Below are 22275 nucleotides of genomic sequence, written 5' to 3' on the forward strand. Positions count from 1 at the left end.
AGTTTCCGAGAAAAAGTCGTTATCCATATAGCTTGGGACACCCTGTATATATTGCTTATTATGTATATATATTTATTTAATATATATTTGGTGTACTTGCAAATAAAGAATTTCAGTTTTTGTTAGTAAAAGAATTTGTATTAGCTTTTAGTGACCGTAAAATATTGATATTAAAGATTCAATTTAGCGTGGAATCAGTCCAGAACAAAAAACGCAAAAACGCCAACGCAAAAAACGGAGTTGTTTTTTGTTCTGGACCGATTTTTCGCTAAATTGAATCCTTACTATGTTAGGAAAAAAAATAGTTTTATTTCTAACTGAGGAAGTAAACTTGTAATAAAATATATTAAAATTGGAGTTAACTACCTCAGTTAGGTACAAAAAAAAATATTTCTTTTACTCACAGAAACTAAAATTAGTAAATTCGTATTATTTTTAATCAATATACGTATGTCCATTATCAATGTAGCCAATTATTAGCCAACAATGTAAGCTTAACACAAAGTATTTAAATTTAAGCAATATGTTAATTTGTTACATATCCAGCGAAACCACTGGGATGAAATTACCCTACCAGGAGGTAAAGGGATGAGAAGGATTCAAAGTTGTTAATAAGAAACAATGATGTATGGAACATCTTTTCCCAAAGAAAATTCTAAACCTAACCATAAATTAATCGCAAATAAATAGATTAATAAAGAAATATTTATCGATCAGAATAATGTAACTACGAGTATTACGTTTTAAAATATTATATTGAAATTCTACAAAAAGAATAAACTTTAGGCTTAATATTAATTAACCCATTGGCTGAAGCTGACTTATCTTATTATCTACATACTACGACACTTTAATTCCCGCATAGGCCTTCTTAATAGTACGGAGGATGATGTATTTGCAAATCTACACATAAAAGGATATAGAAGCTCTCAGGATGGATGTTTGACGAAAAGAGGCTCTCTTCTGGTTGATCTTATGGAAAATTCTGGGATGTTTGTTTGTAATGGCCGAGTAAATGGGGATGAATGTGGAAAATTTACCTATGTGGGTACTCAAGGCTGTAGCGTTATTGATCTTGTTTGGGCTAATATTGGTCTAACTCCCTTTATTCAAAATTTTACTGTAATGAATAATTCTTTGTTTACTGATCATAATCTTTGTGTTTTAACTATAATCTCACCCTTATCCAGTATAAAAAGTTCAAAAAATCTCGATTCTGTTTGTCAAATTACTTGTATTAATAGAAACAATGCTATCTTGGATGAATTTAAGTCATTGCTTAATGACGCCAATATTTCTGATAATTGCTTTGAAGATATAAATTTAAGTTACGACCAATTCAAATTAAACATGCATGAATTTATGTTAAAATCCGGTATTCTGTCCAGTAAGAAATTTAATTGTAATCAATCTAAAAAAGGCATAGATCGTAAACCATGGTTTAATCGTGAATGTTTACTTGCAAAAAAGTCTGTTAAATCTCAACTGAAAAAATGCAAAAGAAGTAATTTTAGTGAGACTACACTGTTACAATACAGCGAACTTAAAAAAAATTATCGTGCAATAATTAGTATTAGTAAAAAAATGTATTTTGATAATCTGAGATTGTGCCTTCGTAATGTTAATAATCCTACAGAATTCTGGTCTGCTATCAATAAATCTAGATTTAAACCCCCTGAACCTAAACAAATTAGTTGTCGAGATTGGGAACAGTTTTACAACTCAATTTTGCCACCTAAATTTAATAATGATTTTAAATTTTTTGGACCATTTGACCTATCTTTGGATGTAGATATAACTTTAGATGAGGTGTTGTTAAGTATCAACAATAGCAAACTTAATAAAGCTACAGGAGTGGACTTCATACCTAATGAAGTGTTCAAATGTCTTAATTCATCTTGGTTGGAATATTTGTTGCGCTTATTTAATCAGATTTTGCGTGCTGAAATTACACCTAGAGCCTGGTCACTAATAAGAATGAAGTTAATTCACAAAAAGGGTGATATATCTGACCCATATAACTATAGAGGCATTGCCATTTTTAATAGTATTGTTAAAATTTTTACAAATATTCTTTATAATAGATTATATAATTGGGTTGAATCTAGGGAATTAATTCCAGAGGAACAAATGGGGTTCCGGAAAGGGCGAGGATGTCGTGACTGTGTTTTTACGGTGGCTGCAGCTATAAATATCTCTCTCAGATTAAAAAGACGTAAAGTTTTTGCCGTTTTCGTCGATTACAAAAGAGCCTTTGACTCTATTAATCATAATAAATTATGGTTTAAATTATATAATTTGGGTTTGAGTAAAAATTTTTTACATTTACTAATGCATTTGTATGGTAATGCTGCAATGGTAATTTCTGATGGTTTAATCACAAGTAATGAGATTTCTATAACTGAGGGAGTTTTACTAGGAGAAATTTTGAGTCCCCTCCTCTTCTCTTTGTACGTGTCTGATATTGTGGAATTCTTTACTAGCCGCAATTCTATCGGCCTCGCTATAACTGATGTAAAGATCTACATATGATATTGTATGCAGACGATATGGTGCTACTCTCACCTACCTGGATAGGGGCCCAAAGAAATCTTAATATACTTCACGATTATTGTACTGAAAATAGCTTAACCGTGAACATAAATAAAACTTTTGCAATGATGTTTACTAAAGGAGGTAATTCTTCTAACATTAAACGTTTAATGTATAACCTACAACCAATTGAATTTTGTAGTCAGTTCACCTACTTAGATGTCCCGTTTTTTCGTTCTGCTAAATTTATTAGAGCAAGTGAACACTTTCTAGCTAGAAATAGTACTGCTACAGCTGTAGTTCGATCCTTGTTGCAATCATCTAAATGTGATGATTGGATAGCCAGAATCCATCTGTATGACGCCATCTCTGAGAGCGTGTTATTATATCTGTCGGAAATTTGGGGTCCTTGTTATTCTCATGTTTTGGAGAGAGGCCAATTAAGATTTTTAAAATTATTATTACACCTTTCAAGATCCACTCCTGACTCATATGTAACGGGGCACTGGAACTAGTTGCTATGCTTATGGTTACAGCTGGGTATTTTATTTGAAAAAAAAAGGATTTTATTTATTTTTGATTCATTCTGAGTTGGGACTTGCTGGAAGTAAGACAAGGACAAAACTGTTTGGAAAACCCTGTGTTACCTCTTGTTGACCTGCGAGTCTTCTCGTCTACGGCCCTGCCGTAATTGATGTTATTAAATAATTTATCAAAGAATTTATCCTGTGAATCTATTCTGCTCAATGGTAAGATTGGCTATCGTTACTTTAGCTTATGTCAAATAGTTTATTGGTCATATCTCTCTGTGAGTGTGTGTGCGTAAGTGTGTGTGAATGTGTGTGTGTGTGTGTGTGTGTGTGTGTGCGCATAGAATCATTGCTCAAGTAAGTGAGAATAAGGAAGAGTCAGCGGCTGGCCTACATTGGTGTCAGGTGTGGGGTATCGTTGGAAACCCGTACCGAGCTGTTTGCGGTAGCAATAATAGCGTCGCGTACTCTTATTAATAGTACCTCTGAAGTATGGGTGACGTAAAGGCTCTAAAGGAGGAGGTAGACCTGCTGAAAGAGGAAGTTCGCAGGATGAGCTCCCAAAAGGAAGCAGCAAGCTTATCCTCCGATGAAGGGGGGGTTAAACGAGACCTTTCCCTACAATCGCTAATCATGCCTTGGGGTGGGGACATATCAGATAGGCCTATTGATCAGTTTTTGCAGAATTTTGCATTAGTGGCCGAAAGAGGCGGGTGGTCAGAGGCGGATAAACTTATGGTATGTCGCCTTAAACTAAAAGGGGCTGCAGCGGATTGTGTGGCTTGTCGACCGGAGTTATTGCTGCCCACGGCGACGTTTACTGACCTGGTTGAGGTGATTAGAACTCGCTTTGCGAGAGAGGCCACGCCTGAGCAAAGGCTATTGGAACTTAACTCTCTTGAACAGCTGTCGGGGGAAGATGCGCGTCAGTTTGCAGATAGGTGTCGGCATGTTGGTGGAAAAACATTGCCTGTCAAGGCGTCAGTGGAGGAAGCGGGTTGGGCTAGAGCTCAGCTCGAAAGAATCCTTATGGCTGCCTATATAAAAGGGCTAAAAGGGGAGCCAAGTCGGCAGCTACAATACGACCCCCCGAAAACGTTTCAGGAAGCGGTGGCTCGGGCTTCGCGTATTGAGCAAGTGAAAGTGCCGTCAATTTCTCCAGGGGAAATGACCGGGTCATTTTGCGAAATCATGTGGTCGGAGAGGAAGAAGAAGCTTTGGGTGGAGTAATCCACGCATTGAGGCTGGGCCCTCAAAAAAGGAGACCGTCTGTTTTGTCTGTGGCCAATTCGGACACTACGCACGGGATTGTGCTCGACGAGCTACCTTAACAAAAGGCAGAACTTGTTCTACGGAGGAAAACTGGCACCCAAAAGCGGAGGGCTCGACCGATGGCCCAACGTCGAACGCCCGTTAGAAACAAGGGCCCCTGTCCTGGTGCCAAGTGTGGCAACGGGGAAGTCTAAGGGAGTAACAATACCTGTGTTCACAGGAAAGCGCCGGTTGGAATTACTTGTTGACAGCGGTTCAGAAATTTCCATTTTAAAACAAGCGATTCCGGAATTGGTAGTCAAGCAGTCCCGTATAATGTAGGCCAGCCGCTGACTCTTCCTTATTCTCACTTACTTGAGCAATGATTCTATGCGCACACACACACACACACACACATTCACACACACTTACGCACACACACTCACAGAGAGATATGACCAATAAACTATTTGACATAAGCTAAAGTAACGATAGCCAATCTTACCATTAAGCAGAATAGATTCACAGGATAAATTCTTTGATAAATTATTTAATAACATCAATTACGGCAGGGCCGTAGACGAGAAGACTCGCAGGTCAACAAGAGGTAACACAGGGTTTTCCAAACAGTTTTGTCCTTGTCTTACTTCCAGCAAGTCCCAACTCAGAATGAATCAAAAATAAATAAAATCCTTTTTTTTTCAAATAAAATACCCAGCTGTAACCATAAGCATAGCAACTAGTTCCAGTGCCCCGTTACATTATCCCCCCCTTTGAAGAAAAGTGGACTCCACTTTTCAAGCCTCGGGGAGGTTGTCGACTCTGCCGCTCCTACCGCGTGCCGGTCCACTCCTGATTCCACTCCGCATGGCAGTACGTTAGACTGGAAACTGGTAGATGTCACACACAGTTTAAAATTTTTAAACGCATGTTAAATTGGTGGCAATCTTTACTTGCTATGCCAAATTCTCGATTGCCTAAAATATGCTATTCTAGACTGCTAGAACTGTGTAATTTCACCGTGCCATATAATTGGGCGGCAGAAATGAGAAGATATTTAATTTCTATAGGATCAGATAATATTTGGCAGTCTCAAGATTTCCAATTAGTTCATGATAACTACAATAATTTGTTAGTCTCCTTCAAAAATAATTTGTTCAGTAAAGATATAGATCTTGTTTTAAACAGTCGTTATAGTACCATTTACAGATTTTTTTGTAACTTCTCTTACTCTTGCGAACTCTATCTTACTTTCAATACTCACATTAACAAATTGAGGCTAATCGCACAACTACATTTATCTCATAAAAAATGTTTTAATATTTATATAAATAAAGAGAAATTTCGCTTTGATACCACTCAATTCTGTATATTTTGTAATCTGAACCAGCCTGATGATTTAGTACATAACTTTATAGTCTGTCCAGCTTTTGATTCTATAAGAAACAAATTTATAATTAAACATTTTCTGCCTTCCATTAGTAATGAGCAACAATTAATAAATTTATTGACCTTTTTGGAGCCAGGGCATTTGTCTAAATTAAATGACATTTTCTTCTTTTTTATTAACTTATTAAAATATAGAAAACTGCTTATTTAGTTTAATTAATCACTACGATATTACTGACAAGTTATTATTTTTGTTTGTACATATATTTGCACATTTATTTTATTGACTTTTTTTCCCCTTTGTACAATGATTATTAATATTAATTTTTTGGTTAGTAGATTATGTTTATTTGTAAACTGCTCTATGATCTGTTATTGTCAGTATTTCTATTATTTTTCTTTTCTTATACATTTTGTATTATAATTTTTATTTTTATTATTATTTTTCTGTATCTTTATTATTTTTATTTCTTTGAAGTGTTCACTTTTAATTTAGAAAATTTTCTATTTACTTGATATAGGTAAGCTAATTTGTAAATATTATGTCTGATTCTTATTTGATGGATAATTATTTTTATTTAATATTATTACTCCTTAGTTTACTTTTTATTTACTTTCTTTTCATTGTAACTCTTTTAGGATACTTTATGTTTATATCATTTACAAATTTTTTTTATAACACATTTATAATTTTTAACTGGGCCAACCCCTTCTGTATGTCTGACTGTAACGGAATAAAATAAATAAATAAATAAATAATACATACTACAACACTTGCAAAGTAAAAGTAATAGGGATGGCGACTGGCCACATAGATCTTGACTGTTTACTGTGAGACCTAGTATTAAGGAGAAACCGGGAAAATAAGTGGCCAAATTTTCCGTTCCATGGAACGATACAGCTAGATTACCCTGATCTAATTACTGTTTTTGTGTGTACATGCACAGCTCGGAAACCTGCGGCCTTCTCCGTTTGGTGTTTTTGAAGAACGGTTTTTCGCAGACTTTCTAGTGAGCAATAATGTGTTTTTGGAAAGCATACCAAACGGCTCGGGTTTATAGTAGAGTGGGACCCGCCCAATTCATTTAAACTTTTTCATCTAAGCGCTGGTGCTGGTGCTCCTTAAGAGGACCCGCTTCTACAGTTGGGGGTCAGAAGTGCTGAATCTAGGCTACGTAAAAGTTTACTTTACCCATTCATATCAATCGCTTTATGCACATTGTACCAGATCTAAGTGACTAGATCTGGAAACTTTCTGGAAGAGGCTCTCTCATTAATTCATTCAGTTTTGAAGCTAAGTTTGCGTTTTTTTAACAGGAACCATCAAACCGCCCGAATTTCTAGATTCAATTACGATTTTTTTTCATCTTTAATATATGATAGAAGCATGTCCTAAAAATAAACAGCGATCGCTCTTATGATACTTATGTATTGAATTTCTGCCGAAATCTTCTAGAAAATTTGGAGGTAAGATAGCGACAATTTCTCTTTACTTGAAGTAAGAGAAAGTAAAACCTATCTCAAACGTTTCTAGACGTGTGGCAATTCTATACCTCGTTCTGTACACTAATGCATCCATACCTTTTTGTGTCGAAGTCACTCAAGATGTTATTCTCTAAAGGCAGTTTTAGTTCAGGGAAATCTTCACAGACCCATCTGGAAACAAGAAAAAAACAGAAATGTATTAGATGTGAAACAAATTATAATTATGGAGTCGCGAATTAAACAATGAGGCTTTTATGTATATATATGGCCGTTGTTTGTTTTTCAGACACATATCCCCTCCCTTCGCACAATCAGTTCCAATAAGATTTTTTTTTTTGTATAGAAAACATTATTGTGACTTAAAAGGCACACTCTGGGGCCCACATAGCCTGACGAATTATGATAAAGCTATAACTTACTTTAAATTTCTTGTTTGTTGTATTTAGCACCAACGAAGAAAGCACCTACCTCCACAAACTCTAGGTTTCTTTTGTTTTGTTATGGAAATGAGGGAAAAGAAACATGAGACAATAAACTCTTACAAGTTGAATCCGTCCCCGTAGAGAACTGTTTACATGTCTCATGCAAAGCTTTTCTAGGAAATCTCTGTGGATTTCCACAAGGAGATCCCGGGGTCGGGTCCAGTTGACACAAATCCGCACCAATTCACCTTAATTTGTTATGATTTTTGTATTTTATATATTTATTTTTTAGTGACTATGTTTAGTCTCCATTTTTATTAATTGGAAAAATTCGAGTTCTCATTTTAAATATATATAATTGGTAAAACAGTACAATGTATCATTTATCCGGTAGGGATGATTACATAATTTTCGCATTTAGTTTCTTTCAATACGATATCTTTCCTAATTTAGAATTTTTCCATAATTCGAAAAATTATTTTCTACTTTTTTTCTCTGCTATAATTATTTTATTGTTATAAATTTATATAATTGTAATGCTCTTGTACAAGGCACGCCTCTGAAAAACAATCAACGGAGTTCACAGAAGGGTTAAGGAAGCTGTGTTTGCTTGTACAAGGAGAAGTGTCCTACTATCAGACCTCTGAGATCTCCTCATTAAGCACTGAACCAAGCGACTAAACTTGCCTATTAGGCTAGAGCAATAAAGGATTTTGATAAAATGAAATAGTATTTTTCAGTGCAGAATGAGAAGTATAGCCCCAATAAGTTCTCCTTGAATATTCTCACAGCTTTCTTCAAATCTTCTTCTATAGTCTATTTCTCACCTAACTCCATAAACCTCACAAAGGAGTTGGGAGTATCTTATAGCAATTAAAAAGCGGCCTCCAAGCTTCTTCAGCTCATAACAATCTTGATTGTCGTTCGTTATTCTCCCCACTATGCGTGATCCATGATTCTGCTGCTACTTTCTGTCTTCCTATAGCGATGCAAAATCATCAGTACCGTCCTGGGGCTGCAAAGTGACAAGCTCCCCATTATTCTACATTTAGAGAAAATTCTGCCACATTATTTTTCGCCAAAGAAAACAATAAGCCAAGAAATAAACTAGATCATGTCTGATGTAAATACGTTTTCTACTGGGGATGAATTCAAATTGTAAGAGTTTATTTCCTCAGTTTACTCGATTAGACAAAATTTTTATTAATCAGGGTGACATTCTTTTGTTATACCAGGACAAAGCGTGCCTTTAAAATATGTCTGTTAGGTATGCCAGACTCTTCTTACGCAAAAACAAAAATCAGTGAAATACCAATGCTGATTCACGAAAAACAAGATATTCAACCTGAGAATGATCCTGGAAAGGGCAGAGATTACCTACCTATGACAGCATTATCAGGGCCTAATTGTATTAGGCCCCTTAAACTAAGTGATTAGTGAAAGATTCGAGTGTTCCACACGCTTTCAAAAGGGTAGACACTATCCTCAATCTTACCTCAACAAGGGTCTAAGTCAGAGACTCACTTATCAAGTTCACGCTCTTAACTTAGACCTCGAAAAAGTGTTGTGGAACTCGAATATTGAGTCAGAAGTGTAGTGCTAGACAGAAACATAAGTGAAGTCAAAATCTCTACGCCACACGGATTAATCATCCTCTGATGATGGATGAAAGTTCAAAAAAGGTCAGAGATCCAATAAACTTGTGTGCAATGACGGATAAAATAAAAATATGGGATACTTTCTTTTAAAACATGCCTACAAAATTCTACAGTTGTTTAGTTTGCATAAACATCTCTTGTTGCATAAGGCTATCATGAGAACAGTTATATTGTTCTTAGAAACTTTGCCCGTCAAGCTCTTTTCAAATTTCATGCTTCAGTCAATTTTCTCTTGCCCTTAACTTCCGTTCAGTGGACGGAGCCTAACCACTTGACTTTACAACTCTTGAGTTTGCAGAGGAGCTGAGGGTTTAAATAATAATTTTTAAAGGATGTGGACGGTATTTTCAATCGAACATTCAGAAAAGAATTATTTTAGACAAATGAAAATTTAATGATTTAATAAAAAATTAGGACAAGAATTTAGGTCATATTCATGGAGAAGATGCACAGAAAAGGCTCAATCTTGAGAAGACGGACATACCAAGAGCGGCAGAATTGTAAAAATAAATAAAACCTTACATCGTTAACTTATTAAACTGGGTATTCTGGAATAAAGGACTCATCGCCGGAGGCGAAGATGAGGTAGTTCTTCCATAAGTAACATTTACAATCTCCTTTACTTTCTTTAAAACCCTTTACCTCTACTTTTCAATTCATATTTGTGTATCTATCAAGAAAAGGTGTACACAATAACAGTTATGTTTGGAATAATGACATATTATTAAAGTTTTTATTAGAAACATTAAAAAAAAATTTCTATAAAGCGATAAATTTCCAAATCACATTATTATGAATTAATAATTATTATTAATTACATTATTACATTTATTTAAAAACTATCAAGATCTTTGAAGAACAGAATTCCATTGGGAATATGTATCAATATATACGAGGTGTGGCTATTAAATAACGGTACTATTTCTGTAAAACATTTTATTTTAAATTTATACATATTTAGTTATTATCACCTTCAATATACACCCGTCCCCTAACCCATCAACGATCCATGCGAATTTACCATTGTTCGAAACAGTGCTGGAAGTCTTTTTCTGTGCCGCTTTTTCTTTCACAGCTTCAACGGACTGAAATCGTGTCCTTGTAATGCAGGTTTGACTTTGGGGAACAGATAAAAGGCACATTGGGCCAAATCAGGCGAATAAGGCGGATGGCCTAAAACTGGGATGTTGTGCTTGGCTAGAAACGTCTTGACAACAATGCAGGGTGACCCGGCGCGTTGTCTTGATGGAGAACCCATGACTTGTTCTTCCACCAATCGGGTCATTTTTTCCTTACTCTTTCACGGAGTTGAGCAAGCACCTCACGGTAGTATTGTTCATTAATTATAATAGATATTTTCATCTGTTTTGGACGTGGAAGGGCGACCCGGCCGGTCATCATCTCCGACGTCTTCTCGGCCATCTTGGAAACGCCTGAACCACTCAAAAACTCGCGCATTTGATAAAAATTAATCGCCATAAACTTCTATTAATAAAAGATAAGCTTTAGTAGCGGTTTTACCAAGTTTCATGTGAAATTTCACGACAATTCGTTACTCTACTACAACACTTATCATGTTTTCGACAAAAGGAAACAAACACTCCTTACACAAACGACGGTTCCGGTCAGATCGAATGAGAAGGCTTTACGCTGCACAGCTGTCAGCCGTTAGGATTTGGCGCATGCATAGTTCTTCTGCAGCAGCATCAGTCTCGTTATTTAATAGCCACACCTTGTATATGTAAAGCTCTTGTGAACTGGCCAATATTTGATTTATATAGTATAAAACATGATTTTTGTCAAAAGTTATAAATCATTCTTGAGATTTAATCTGTGTCTTTAGCGATGTAAAAAGTTTTCAGTTATTGTTTAGATATTCTTTTTAGAGAAAATGGTCAAGGTGGTTAGAAACTTGAAGAAAAAAATGTTTTAAATGAAATATATGAGACGGTGAAAGTTTTTTATTAAAGAAGCGCCTCATCAAGCTGGATAAAATCGGCAGGATGCATTGTTAAAATGGATGAGAACGGGTTCCCTAATAGAAGTGATGGCCCGAGTCCGTACAGTGGGCTCGCCCTAGGCTGTGTTAGGCTAATGGTGTAATCGAGGACGATTTACTCTTGGCATCATGAAAAAAAGTCCACCATATTAAATGAAAAGACTGCAGGAAAAGCAAAGGAAGGCCAGGAGCCAATTAAGGAGATGCGGAACTAAGAAAGAAAGGCAACTTCAGGGCGGCGGACTTGTATAACGAAGATGAGTGCTATAAACGAAAGCTGAGAAATAATTATTTGAATAACGATTATTTTTAATACATCCCATTGGCTAGATATAAAAATTTCCTTAGTAAATTTTAATTAGCTATGACTGAATTAGGAAGACAGCACCGCGAAAGTGCTTTAGTATTGAATTCAGTCACACGATCTTGGACTTATGCTTAGTTAGCAAGCAGTCCACTAAAACTCACTGAGAGATCAGTATTCTCAGCAATGAGAGAACATTGTCCGCAAAGCCATGCGCTAAGCAGAAGCCATCATGCGCCAAAAAAATACACCACGTTACATCACATTAACCTTAATGCACCTTAATGAAAAATAAAACAGTTTCAGTTAACTCTACAAACTAATTCTTACACTGGTAAGAAATTATGTATGGTTGATGAACGATAAAAAAGGTACACACCTTATGGTCTCCACTATCTCCAGCGCACTGTCATGTTTGTCCTGCAAAATAGATAATAGATTTTATATCTATAATTTAAAGTAGGTCAAAGTGAGAATGGAAGATATTATCCAGCACTGCGGACCTAACCGCATTTAGAAAAACATATATTTTAATACAAAATCAAGATTTTTTTTTGTTAACAATCGAGGAAAAAATACATTCTATTCAGTTACTTAATTACCTCAAATGATAGAGATGTAGACGTATTTATCACAAAAAGCACTTAAATTTCTTTTTTTAGTATTTCTCTTATCAACATTTATATCTTATAATAAACTAGTGGTGTACAAATATATAGTGATAAATGTAAAGATTTTGCAATGGGTACCTTCATACCCTTAAAAATATGCAATTGATTATAAGGCACACAGGAAAGAGTAGCAATTACTCAAATAACAGAAATTAATTTGAAAAAGTAATTTTACCTTTTTTTTTTAGCCAGTCAACAATCAATAACCATAAACTTGATTAATGGATATTTCTAGAACTTTGCCAAACCTGATTTTTTCCGTATAGTGAAGAGTTCATTATATGCTGCTCAAGATCCTCTTTTTCAGCCCATAATATAATCAAGTACAACTTGCGGATGCGTGATTAGTATACAACCTACATATAGTTCTCCATATATTTTTTCTTGATTTCATCGTTAGTAGATTATTCTATCATTTTGGGATTAATCATTTTATAGAGCCCTCCACTGATGCGTTCACACACTTGTCCTGACATTACATCATCACAGTACTCTTAAGTAGGCAAGAATATCTGAAGGCGTAACATCCCGCCAAAGGTTCTCCTTCCTCGGCAACTCTTTTTGCGATCGAAGAAATCTGGCATCAAGTTTTGCAAGAACTCAATTTCCAAATTCAATTGGTGTTCACCAAAGAAATGACATACCTTCGACTATTTTTAAAGGCCAAAAGATCTCAACCCACACTTCTTTTTTATTCTATTAAGTTAATGTCTGCGGTACATAGTACATGCCAACCTCTTTTTTTTCTAAAGTATCTCTTTTCAATCGACATTACACCAGAAATTATTAAATTTCTTATTTCCGCCTGCTTTTTAAGCTCAGGGGTGCTTAATTTGAAGGTAACTGGAGTTGGGATGCTAGGTTGTTTTTTAGTGGTAGGTTGTGCACATTTTACAGATTCCTCTAGATTTTTAAATATTTAATTAGCTTCCGTAGAAATACAAATCAATTCCAGAGTTTCAGTTTCCGTCCATTAGGACATCAATGTAAAGGTGTACGCGAACGTATCGGACCCTCTAGTTACTCCCAGCAAGCCGCACGCGTGCTTACAATGGAGAAGTGGATTTCATTTTGGACAATAAGAGCAAAACAGTGGATTAGATAAGACAAAGTATAGGCTGAATCTATCCCCAAAAAATAGAAAAAATGGGAGTTTTCTCAATATGTAATGCAGGGCATTTGATGGGGACTACAAAAACCGTCATTCATTTTGTACTGGTTGCTCTGATAATCTACTCCACTGAACTACGAACGCCTACAGAGGCATTCATGTCTTAGAAAAAGTAACTTTGGTTTTATAGCAAAAAAAAAAAAAGAAAGTGTATTCTCCATTCTATGATCTCAGGAATTGTTGGCTCATCACAGATGGTTCAGAAGATGTAGAAAAAGGATGGCCTAAATTTCTGAGACGTGTGTAAGCAATAAAAATTTAAAAAAAGGTTTTCTTTGTACGCCGAAAAACTCCGTCTTGTTTCTACCTGATAATAAACTGGCCAATTAAAAAAAAAAAAAAAAAGATTTTAAATTTATGTATATATATCTGTAAATAACAAGCTATTTCTGGGAAAAAAATTGAATGAAAGCTCAATTAGAGGGCATTTATATTTTTAAAAACAAATTAATTTAATACTTTTTAGCAAAATAATTGAAATATTTAATACAGAGATTATCAGAAATATAGATAGATGCTAGGAAATTTTCAAGTGTAAGATTTGTATATATTTTGGGGTTAGGTTTTTAAGAGTTCATTGATCGTACGTAATGTAAAGTTAAAAGCACTCACTCTCAACTCTAACAGTTTTGTTTTATTTTTTAATAACACAGGTTTTAACCCGATTATTTTTAAAATATCAATTATTACCAATTGAGTTTATTATTAAAATGGTTCACTTTTAAATAAACTCCACTTAGGTCTATAATTTATTCCTCTAACAAGCAAAGTTTATTTAAGGAAAATATTTTAAAGCCTACGACTCCTTAATTTTTTTAAATGGATAGCATTCTAAGGGAGCTTGGCAATAATTCATAAAAAAACTGTAATTCTTGTTTGATATATATATGTTATATATATATATATATATATATATTACTGAATGCCTAATTATTTACAAAAAAAAAAAATTATAATACTTACTGAACCTCTTCCCGATGTTAGTGGCCAGTGATAGACTACATCTTCCGCACCAACTGGACTGTGCAATCTCAATTCCATAATTATTAAATTTATACGCACAAAACACTAAACACATAACAAATTTTCAAAAAATAAAAATGAAATAAATAGATATATTTAACTCCTCCTTCGCGAAATTCAAATAAAATTTTATTAAATATTCAACACCCACTTATTGAAAAAGAAAATAATTGTTGCATAGGCTATAACTGCATTTTAAAGTCGATTTTTCTTTGATACACATATCACATACACTTTTTTGGTTATACATACTACGTGTAAATCTAAGTGAAAATATTAATAAGTTATGGCAGTATTAAAAAGAGAAATGTTAAAGTATAGAAAAAATAAATAAATAAATAATGTTTGAAGGAACTGTTAGGAGTGGATATATAGCCCCAGCAACGTTATTGTAGCTCCTACCTGACAAGAGGCGGGCTGTACACTGAGAAACTCTATATTATTACTACTGGCATGCATTCTAGTGGTGCAGTTTGTATACTAAATATACTAAATATGTAGTGAGTGTGCTTGAGTTAGGGATGGATTTACGCTAAGATTATTTAGCTTGGAAAGCCCTTACACACACTATTCTACATTCCTTCATCTTTTGTTAAAAAGAGTATTGCTATAGAACAGATTTGTCATTTTGAGATTTCACCGTTAATATCCATTATAAGCAATCAAAAACTTAAAAAGCGGTTTGTTTTTACATGGTCTATGGGTGTGTGGTGTCAGTATCACTTACAGAATTAACATCGTTGACAGCATCTTTTTTTTTTCAATTCGTTCATGATTCACTACAAAACCAGCAATTAGTTTTCAACAAAATCAGCAAAATAGATTTGCCACTTTACTGAAACGATTTTTTTTTATACATTCCGGAATACCGGCTTCAACGATTTTCTTTAAACTAGATATACTTATGGCATAGCTCTTCTTAAATTACATTAGATTAGACTAGGGCGGCCTCAAGTCCTACGCCACTGCGATCCCTTTGGATCTATTGCGGCTCCGATCAATTTAAAGCTCACCCTCCAGACCTGTCCTTTTAATCAGACTCTTAATGCTGGAGAGTGATGACCAAAAGGTTTATCTTCAATATCTCACGAACTATTATCACTAAAACAATACCAATTATATCGCGTATAAAGCTAACTTTTGTCTACATTTCAGTAAAGAAATAATTAATATTTAACCAACACAAAAAGAGTAAATCGTTTAAAATTTGAATCAATTTGAAAAACACAAAAATTTATCCTTCAATATCTCGTTAACTAATATCTCCAGAACATTGCAATTGGTACTATTCATACATCTATATTTTCTCTACATTACGGTAAAGAAATCTTAGAATTCTGATAAATATAAAAAAAGATATTAAGGTTTAAAATTTTACCGAATTCGAAACGAGGATGAAAACGAAAAAAAATAATATCTTGAATATCTCAGGTACTATTATCACTAAAACATTGACATTTATAGCACGTATAAAGCTAACTTTTCTCTACATTTCAATGAAGAAAACATTAAATTTTAACCAACACAATAAGAGTTATAAACGTTGGAATTTTGAATGAATTTGAAAACCTAAAAAATTTATCCTTCAATATCGTGTTAACTAATATCTCCAGAACATTGCAATTTGTACTATTCATACATCTATCTTTTCTCTACATTTCGGTAAAGAAACATAGAATTCTGATAAATATGAAACGAGATATAAACGTTTAAAATTTCACTGAATTCGAAACGAAACTGAAAACGACAAAAAACTATATCATGAATATCTCACGAACTATTATCACTAAAACATTGCCATTTATACAGCGTATAAAGCTAACTTTTGTCTACATTTCAGTAAAGAAAAAATTAAAATTTAACCAACACAAAAAGAGTAAATATCGTTTAAAATTTGAATCAATTTGAAAAGCTCAAAAATTTATCCTTCAATATCTCGTTAACTAATATCTCCAGAATATTGCAATTGGTACTATTCATACATCTATATTTTCTCTACATTACGGTAAAGAAATCTTAGAATTCTGATAAATATTAAGAAAGATATTAAGGTTTAAAATTTCACCGAATTCGAAACGAGGCTGAAAACGACCAAAAGGTTTATCTTGAAAATCTCACGAACTATTATCACTAAAACAATACCAATTATACCACGTATAAAGCTAACTTTTCCCTACATTTCAGAGAAGAAATCATTAAACTTTAACCAACACAATAAGAGTTATAAACGTTTGAATTTTGAATGAATTTGAAAACCTCAAAAATTTATCCTTTCATATCTCGTTAACTAATATCTCTAGAACATTGCAATTTGTACTATTCATACATCTATCTTTTCTCTACATTTCGGTAAAGAAATCATACAATTCTGATAACTATGAATAGAGACATAAACGTTCAAATTTTTACCGAATTCGAAACGAAGCTGAAAACGAAAAAAAATAATATCTTCAATATCTCACGAACTATTATCACTAAAACATTGGCATTTATACCACTTATAAAGCTAATTCTTCTCTACATTTCGGAAAAGAAATCAATAATATTTAACCAACACAAAAAGAGTAAATATCGTTTAAAATTTGAATCAATTTGAAAACCTAAAATATTTATCCTTTAATATCGCGTTAACTAATATCTCCAGAACATTGCGATTTGTACTATTCATACATTTATCTTTTCTCTACATTTCGGTAAAGAAACATAGAATTCTGATAAATATGAAACGTGATATAAACGTTTAAAATTTCACTGAATTCGAAACGAAACTGAAAACGAAAAAAAATAATATCTTTAATATCTCACGAACTATTATCACTAAAACATTGGCATTTATACCACTTATAAAGCTAACTTTTGTCTACATTTCAGTAAAGAAAAAATTAAAATTTAACTAACACAAAAAGAGTAAATATCGTTTAAAATTTGAATCAATTTGAAAAGCTCAAAAATTTATCCTTCAATATCTCGTTAACTAATATCTCCAGAATATTGCAATTGGTACTATTCATACATCTATATTTTCTCTACATTACGGTAAAGAAATCTTAGAATTCTGATAAATATTAAAAAAGATATTAAGATTTAAAATTTCACCGAATTCGAAACGAGGCTGAAAACGACCAAAAGGTTTATCTTGAATATCTCACGAACTATTATCACTAAAACAATACCAATTATACCACGTATAAAGCTAATTCTTCTCTACATTTCAGAGAAGAAATCATTAAACTTTAACCAACACAATAAGAGTTATAAACGTTTGAATTTTGAATGAATTTGAAAACCTCAAAAATTTACCCTTTCATATCTCGTTAACTAATATCTCTAGAACATTGCAATTTGTACTATTCATACATCTATCTTTTCTCTACATTTGGGTAAAGAAACATAGTGTTCTGATAAATATAAATAGAAATATAAATCTTTAAAATTTCACTGAATTCGAAACGAGGCTGAAAACGAAAAAAAAAATCTTGAATATCTCCCGAACTTATCACTAAAGCATTCGCATTTATACCACGTATAAAGCTAATTCTTCTCTACATTTCGGAAAAGAAATCATTAAAATCTAACCAACACAATAAGAGTTATATACGTTTGAAATTTGAATGAATTGGGAATCCTCAAAAATGTATCCTCCAATATCTCATTAACTAATATCGCCAGAACATTGCAATTTGTACTATTTATACATATAACTTTTCTCTACATTTCGGTAAAGAAACATAGAGTTCTGATAAATATAAAAAGAAATAGAAAGTTTTAAAATTTCACTGAAATCGAAACGATGCTGAATACAAGAAAAAAAAATTATCTTGAATATCTCACGAACTATTGTCACTAAAACATTGGCTTTTATACCACGTATAAAGCTAACTTTTCTCTACATTTCAATGAAAAAATCATTATTTTTTAGACAACACAATTAGAGCTACAAACGTTTGAATTTTGAATGAATTTGAAAACCACAAAAATTTATCCTTCAATATCTCGATAACTAATATATCCAGAACATTGCAATTTGTACTATTTATACATATAACTTTTCTCTACATTTCGGTAAAGAAACATAGAAATCTGATAAATATAAAAAGAAATATAAATCTTTAAAATTTCACTGAATTCGAAACGAGGCTGAAAACGATCAAAAAAATTTATCTTGTATATCTCACGAACTGTTCTCACTAAAACATTGGCATTTATACCACGTATAAAGGTAACTTTTCTCTACATTTCAATAAAGAAATCATTAAATTTATCATTAAATTTTAAGCAACACAATAAGAGTTATAAACGTTGGAATTTTTAATGAATTTGAAAACCTCAAAAATTTATCCTTCCATATCTCGTTAACTAATATCTCCAGAACATTGCAATTTGTACTATTCATACATCTATCTTTTCTCTACATTTCGGTAAAGAAATCACGGAATTCTGATAACTATGAAAAGAGATATAAACGTTTAAATTTTTACCGAATTCGAAACGAGACTGAAAATGAAATAAATTAATATCTTGAATATCTCACGAACTTATCACTAAAACATTGGCATTTATTCCTCGCATAAAGCTAATTCTTCTCTACATTTCGGAAAAGATATCATTAAAATATAACCAACACAATAAGAGTTATAAAGGTTTGAATTTTGAATGAATTTGAAAACCACAAAAATTTATCCTTCAATATCTCGATAACTAATATATCCAGAACATTGCAATTTGTACTATTTATACATATAACTTTTCTCTACATTTCGGTAAAGAAACATAGAAATCTGATAAATATAAAAAGAAATATAAATCTTTTAAATTTCACTGAATTCGAAACGAGGCTGAAAACGACAAAAAGGTTTATCTTGAATATTTCACGAACTATTATCACTAAAACAATACCAATTATACCACGTATAAAGCTATCTTTTCTCTACATTTCAGAGATGAAATCATTAAACTTTAACCAACACAATAAGAGTTATAAACGTTGAATTTTGAATGAATCTGAAAACCTCAAAAATTTATCTTCCCATATCTCGTTAACTAATATCTCCAGAACATTGCAATTCGTACTATTCATACATCTATCTTTTCTCTACATTTCGGTTAAGAAATCATACAATTCTGATAACTATGAAAAGAGACATAAACGTTTAAAATTTCATCCAATTCCAAACGAGGCTGAAAACGGAAAAATAAAAAATCTTGAATATCTCACGAACTATTATCACTAAAACATTGGCATTTATACCACGTATAAAGCTAACTTTTCTCTACATTTCAATGAAGAAATCATTAAATTTTAACCAACACAATAAAAGTTATAAACGTTTGAATTTTGAATAAATTTGAAACCCACAAAAATTTATCCTTCAATATCTCGTTAAATAATATATCCAGAACATTGCAATTTGTACTATTCATACATCTATTTTTTCTCTACATTACCGTAGAGAAATCTTAGAATTCTGATAAATATAAAAAAAGATATTAAGGTTTAAATTTTCTCGGAATTCCAAACGAGGCTGAAAACGATCAAAAAGTTTATCTTGAATATTTCACGAACTATTATCACTAAAACAATACCAAATATACCACGTATAAAGCTAACTTTTCTCTACATTTCAATGAAGAAATCATTAAATTTTAACCAACACAATAAGAGTAATATACGTTTGAATTTTGAATGAATTTAAAAACCTCAAAAATTTAACCTTCAATATTTCGTTAACTAATATCTCCAGAATATTGCAATTTCTACTATTCATACATCTATCTTTTCTCTACATTTCGGTGAAGAAATCTTTGAATTCTGATAAATATGAAACGAGATATAAACATGGTTAAATCAATAAATTGAACGATTTCAGTAAATTCCTTAGTTGAATTATCGCTAAAAGGTACATAACTGAGCAAGTACCTAACATTTCAATAATACTTCATTGATATCATTTAATGTAATTTTACTGTATTAAATTTTCATCAATATTTTGTAGAATTTGTTACATTCACAGACCCTAATGCTGGCTATTTTGATATACAATAGATTTGTTCAAGTAGCACAACATTTAACTATAGTTAGTTAAATTTAAAGGTAATAATGCCCATTGTTGTCTCATTGCAATGGTAGAGTCTAGTTACCGCAAGAATTAAGGCACAATAATAAGTCTCTTGTGGTTGCGGTGCCGTGGGATATAAGTCCCGTCCCTTTTCTAATTCTAATTCTGCCTCAAGTAATTGCGGAAATGGTAGCTTTCGGCGTGGACGTAGGAAATAAGAGCGTATACCTACAACCGTAAACTTTTCGTTTGGACTCTTACCTTAAGCACATCAGCATCAGAATGGTTAAACCTCTCCCTAGATTCATTTGTCGGCATTGACGAACTTCCGGTTGATTATTTCCAAAAAAACGTTCACTTCCAGAACGACGGTGCTTTACGCCTTCCTCAGGCGAAAACCTCCATATTCGAAGCGTAGAACAATAGTTTCGGACCGAACGATGCAGGAGATTTTTGTTTTTTGCAAACCGACAATTCTTCCCGTTTCAAAATCGTTCACTACAAAGACATTTTGCAAATTCTTGGCATAACGGAATTTCAATAAGCTCTACTTTCTCATAAGATTCTAAAGTATGTAAAGATTTATTTTTTATTGAATAAAATCTTTACAAAAAATTTGATTTTTTTCCGATTCGTCGTCATGACAAACTTTTTACAATTATTTCCCTATTTTACATCATTTACTACTTTTAGGTTAATATATATATACTTTGAAAGTTTCATGGATTAAAATTAAAAATGAATTAGGAAATTTAGTTCATTAGTTAGCATTTTAGTTTAACAATTTTTTTTCACACTGGGTTCAAAGTGTATTTTCAGACACATAAATTGAATCGTGAATTCCAGCAGTCAACTGCCTTTACTTCCTTCCAAATTAAACTATTTTAAAAACTTTTTGTGTTTTTTTATTTCCTTTTTGTCAATATTATTTGTCAAACGCTCTAGAGGGGCATCTGCCCCCACTGAGGACGCCCATCGTCTCATTTGTTCTATATGCGGCTCTAAACTATCCTGATAAATGGGTACGGCGGAATACACACAAAATTACGCATTACAATACAATTATTTATTTTATATATACTTTATTCATTTTTTTGTACAAAAATCAGTTACAAAATTAACGTTCTTAAAGAAGGTCATATTGTAGCAATAGAATCTTAGTTTATCCACACCTAAATTGGGCTAGAATCTTCTTTAGAATTTCCTTCTTTTTTTATTTTAAATAGAATTTTATTTTTTTGGAGTACACCAATTGTCTACTTATATATTTTTTTAAAATTTAATTTAAAAGTGTTCTTTCTAATGTGAACATAAAATGTTTTTGTACAGTGGGTTTATTTCATTTAATTTTAGAAAATAAGTACAGAGGCAGTTGCAGTGTTTGCTATCCACCTTCAAGTTACCTTGTTCTGGACTTTTTCCTTTGCTTAAATAATATTATCTTAAAAAATATAAAACAATATATACGAAAAATATATGTACAATATATATTTTTAAAAAACGATTCTTACCTTTTGGGGAATATTAATGTACAAACTAAATAAAATGTCTATATATATGTATAGTTATGTTCCTATTTAAATGTGATGGAACTTACACTCAATGTGCACAAATAAGAACGAAATTCCTTGGTTACTTGAGATATTTTAGTAATAACTTCTACGTATTTGTTAAACTTGATTTTGGACGTACAATGTATTTGTCAATAACTCATATATCTACTTCACGTTTTGTCGTCAATATTAAACCAAGCTTGTCAGTGAAATGGGAGAATGCCTGGACAT

At 32.6% G+C, this 22275-nt stretch overlaps 1 protein-coding gene across 2 annotated transcripts in view; it reads right to left on the reverse strand.

The window, feature by feature from the left end:
* Positions 1 to 14879, reverse strand: part of gpp (DOT1 like histone lysine methyltransferase grappa) — a 52705-nt gene extending 37826 nt beyond the window's left edge. For both annotated transcript variants that reach the window (XM_074138382.1, XM_074138381.1), the window contains exons 1-3: positions 14376 to 14879; positions 11950 to 11990; positions 7284 to 7358 (exon numbers count right to left, since the gene is read on the reverse strand). In XM_074138382.1, the coding sequence (XP_073994483.1) occupies positions 7284 to 7358; positions 11950 to 11990; positions 14376 to 14453 (194 nt within the window). In that variant the 5' untranslated portion in view covers positions 14454 to 14879. The remainder of the gene's footprint in view (positions 1 to 7283; positions 7359 to 11949; positions 11991 to 14375) is intronic.
* Positions 14880 to 22275: the final 7396 nt, after the last annotated feature.

The sequence above is a fragment of the Rhodnius prolixus genome, unplaced genomic scaffold (genome assembly GCF_049639745.1).
Source record: "Rhodnius prolixus isolate KJV_2025 unplaced genomic scaffold, Rpr scaffold_11, whole genome shotgun sequence".
NCBI lineage: Eukaryota > Metazoa > Arthropoda > Insecta > Hemiptera > Reduviidae > Rhodnius > Rhodnius prolixus.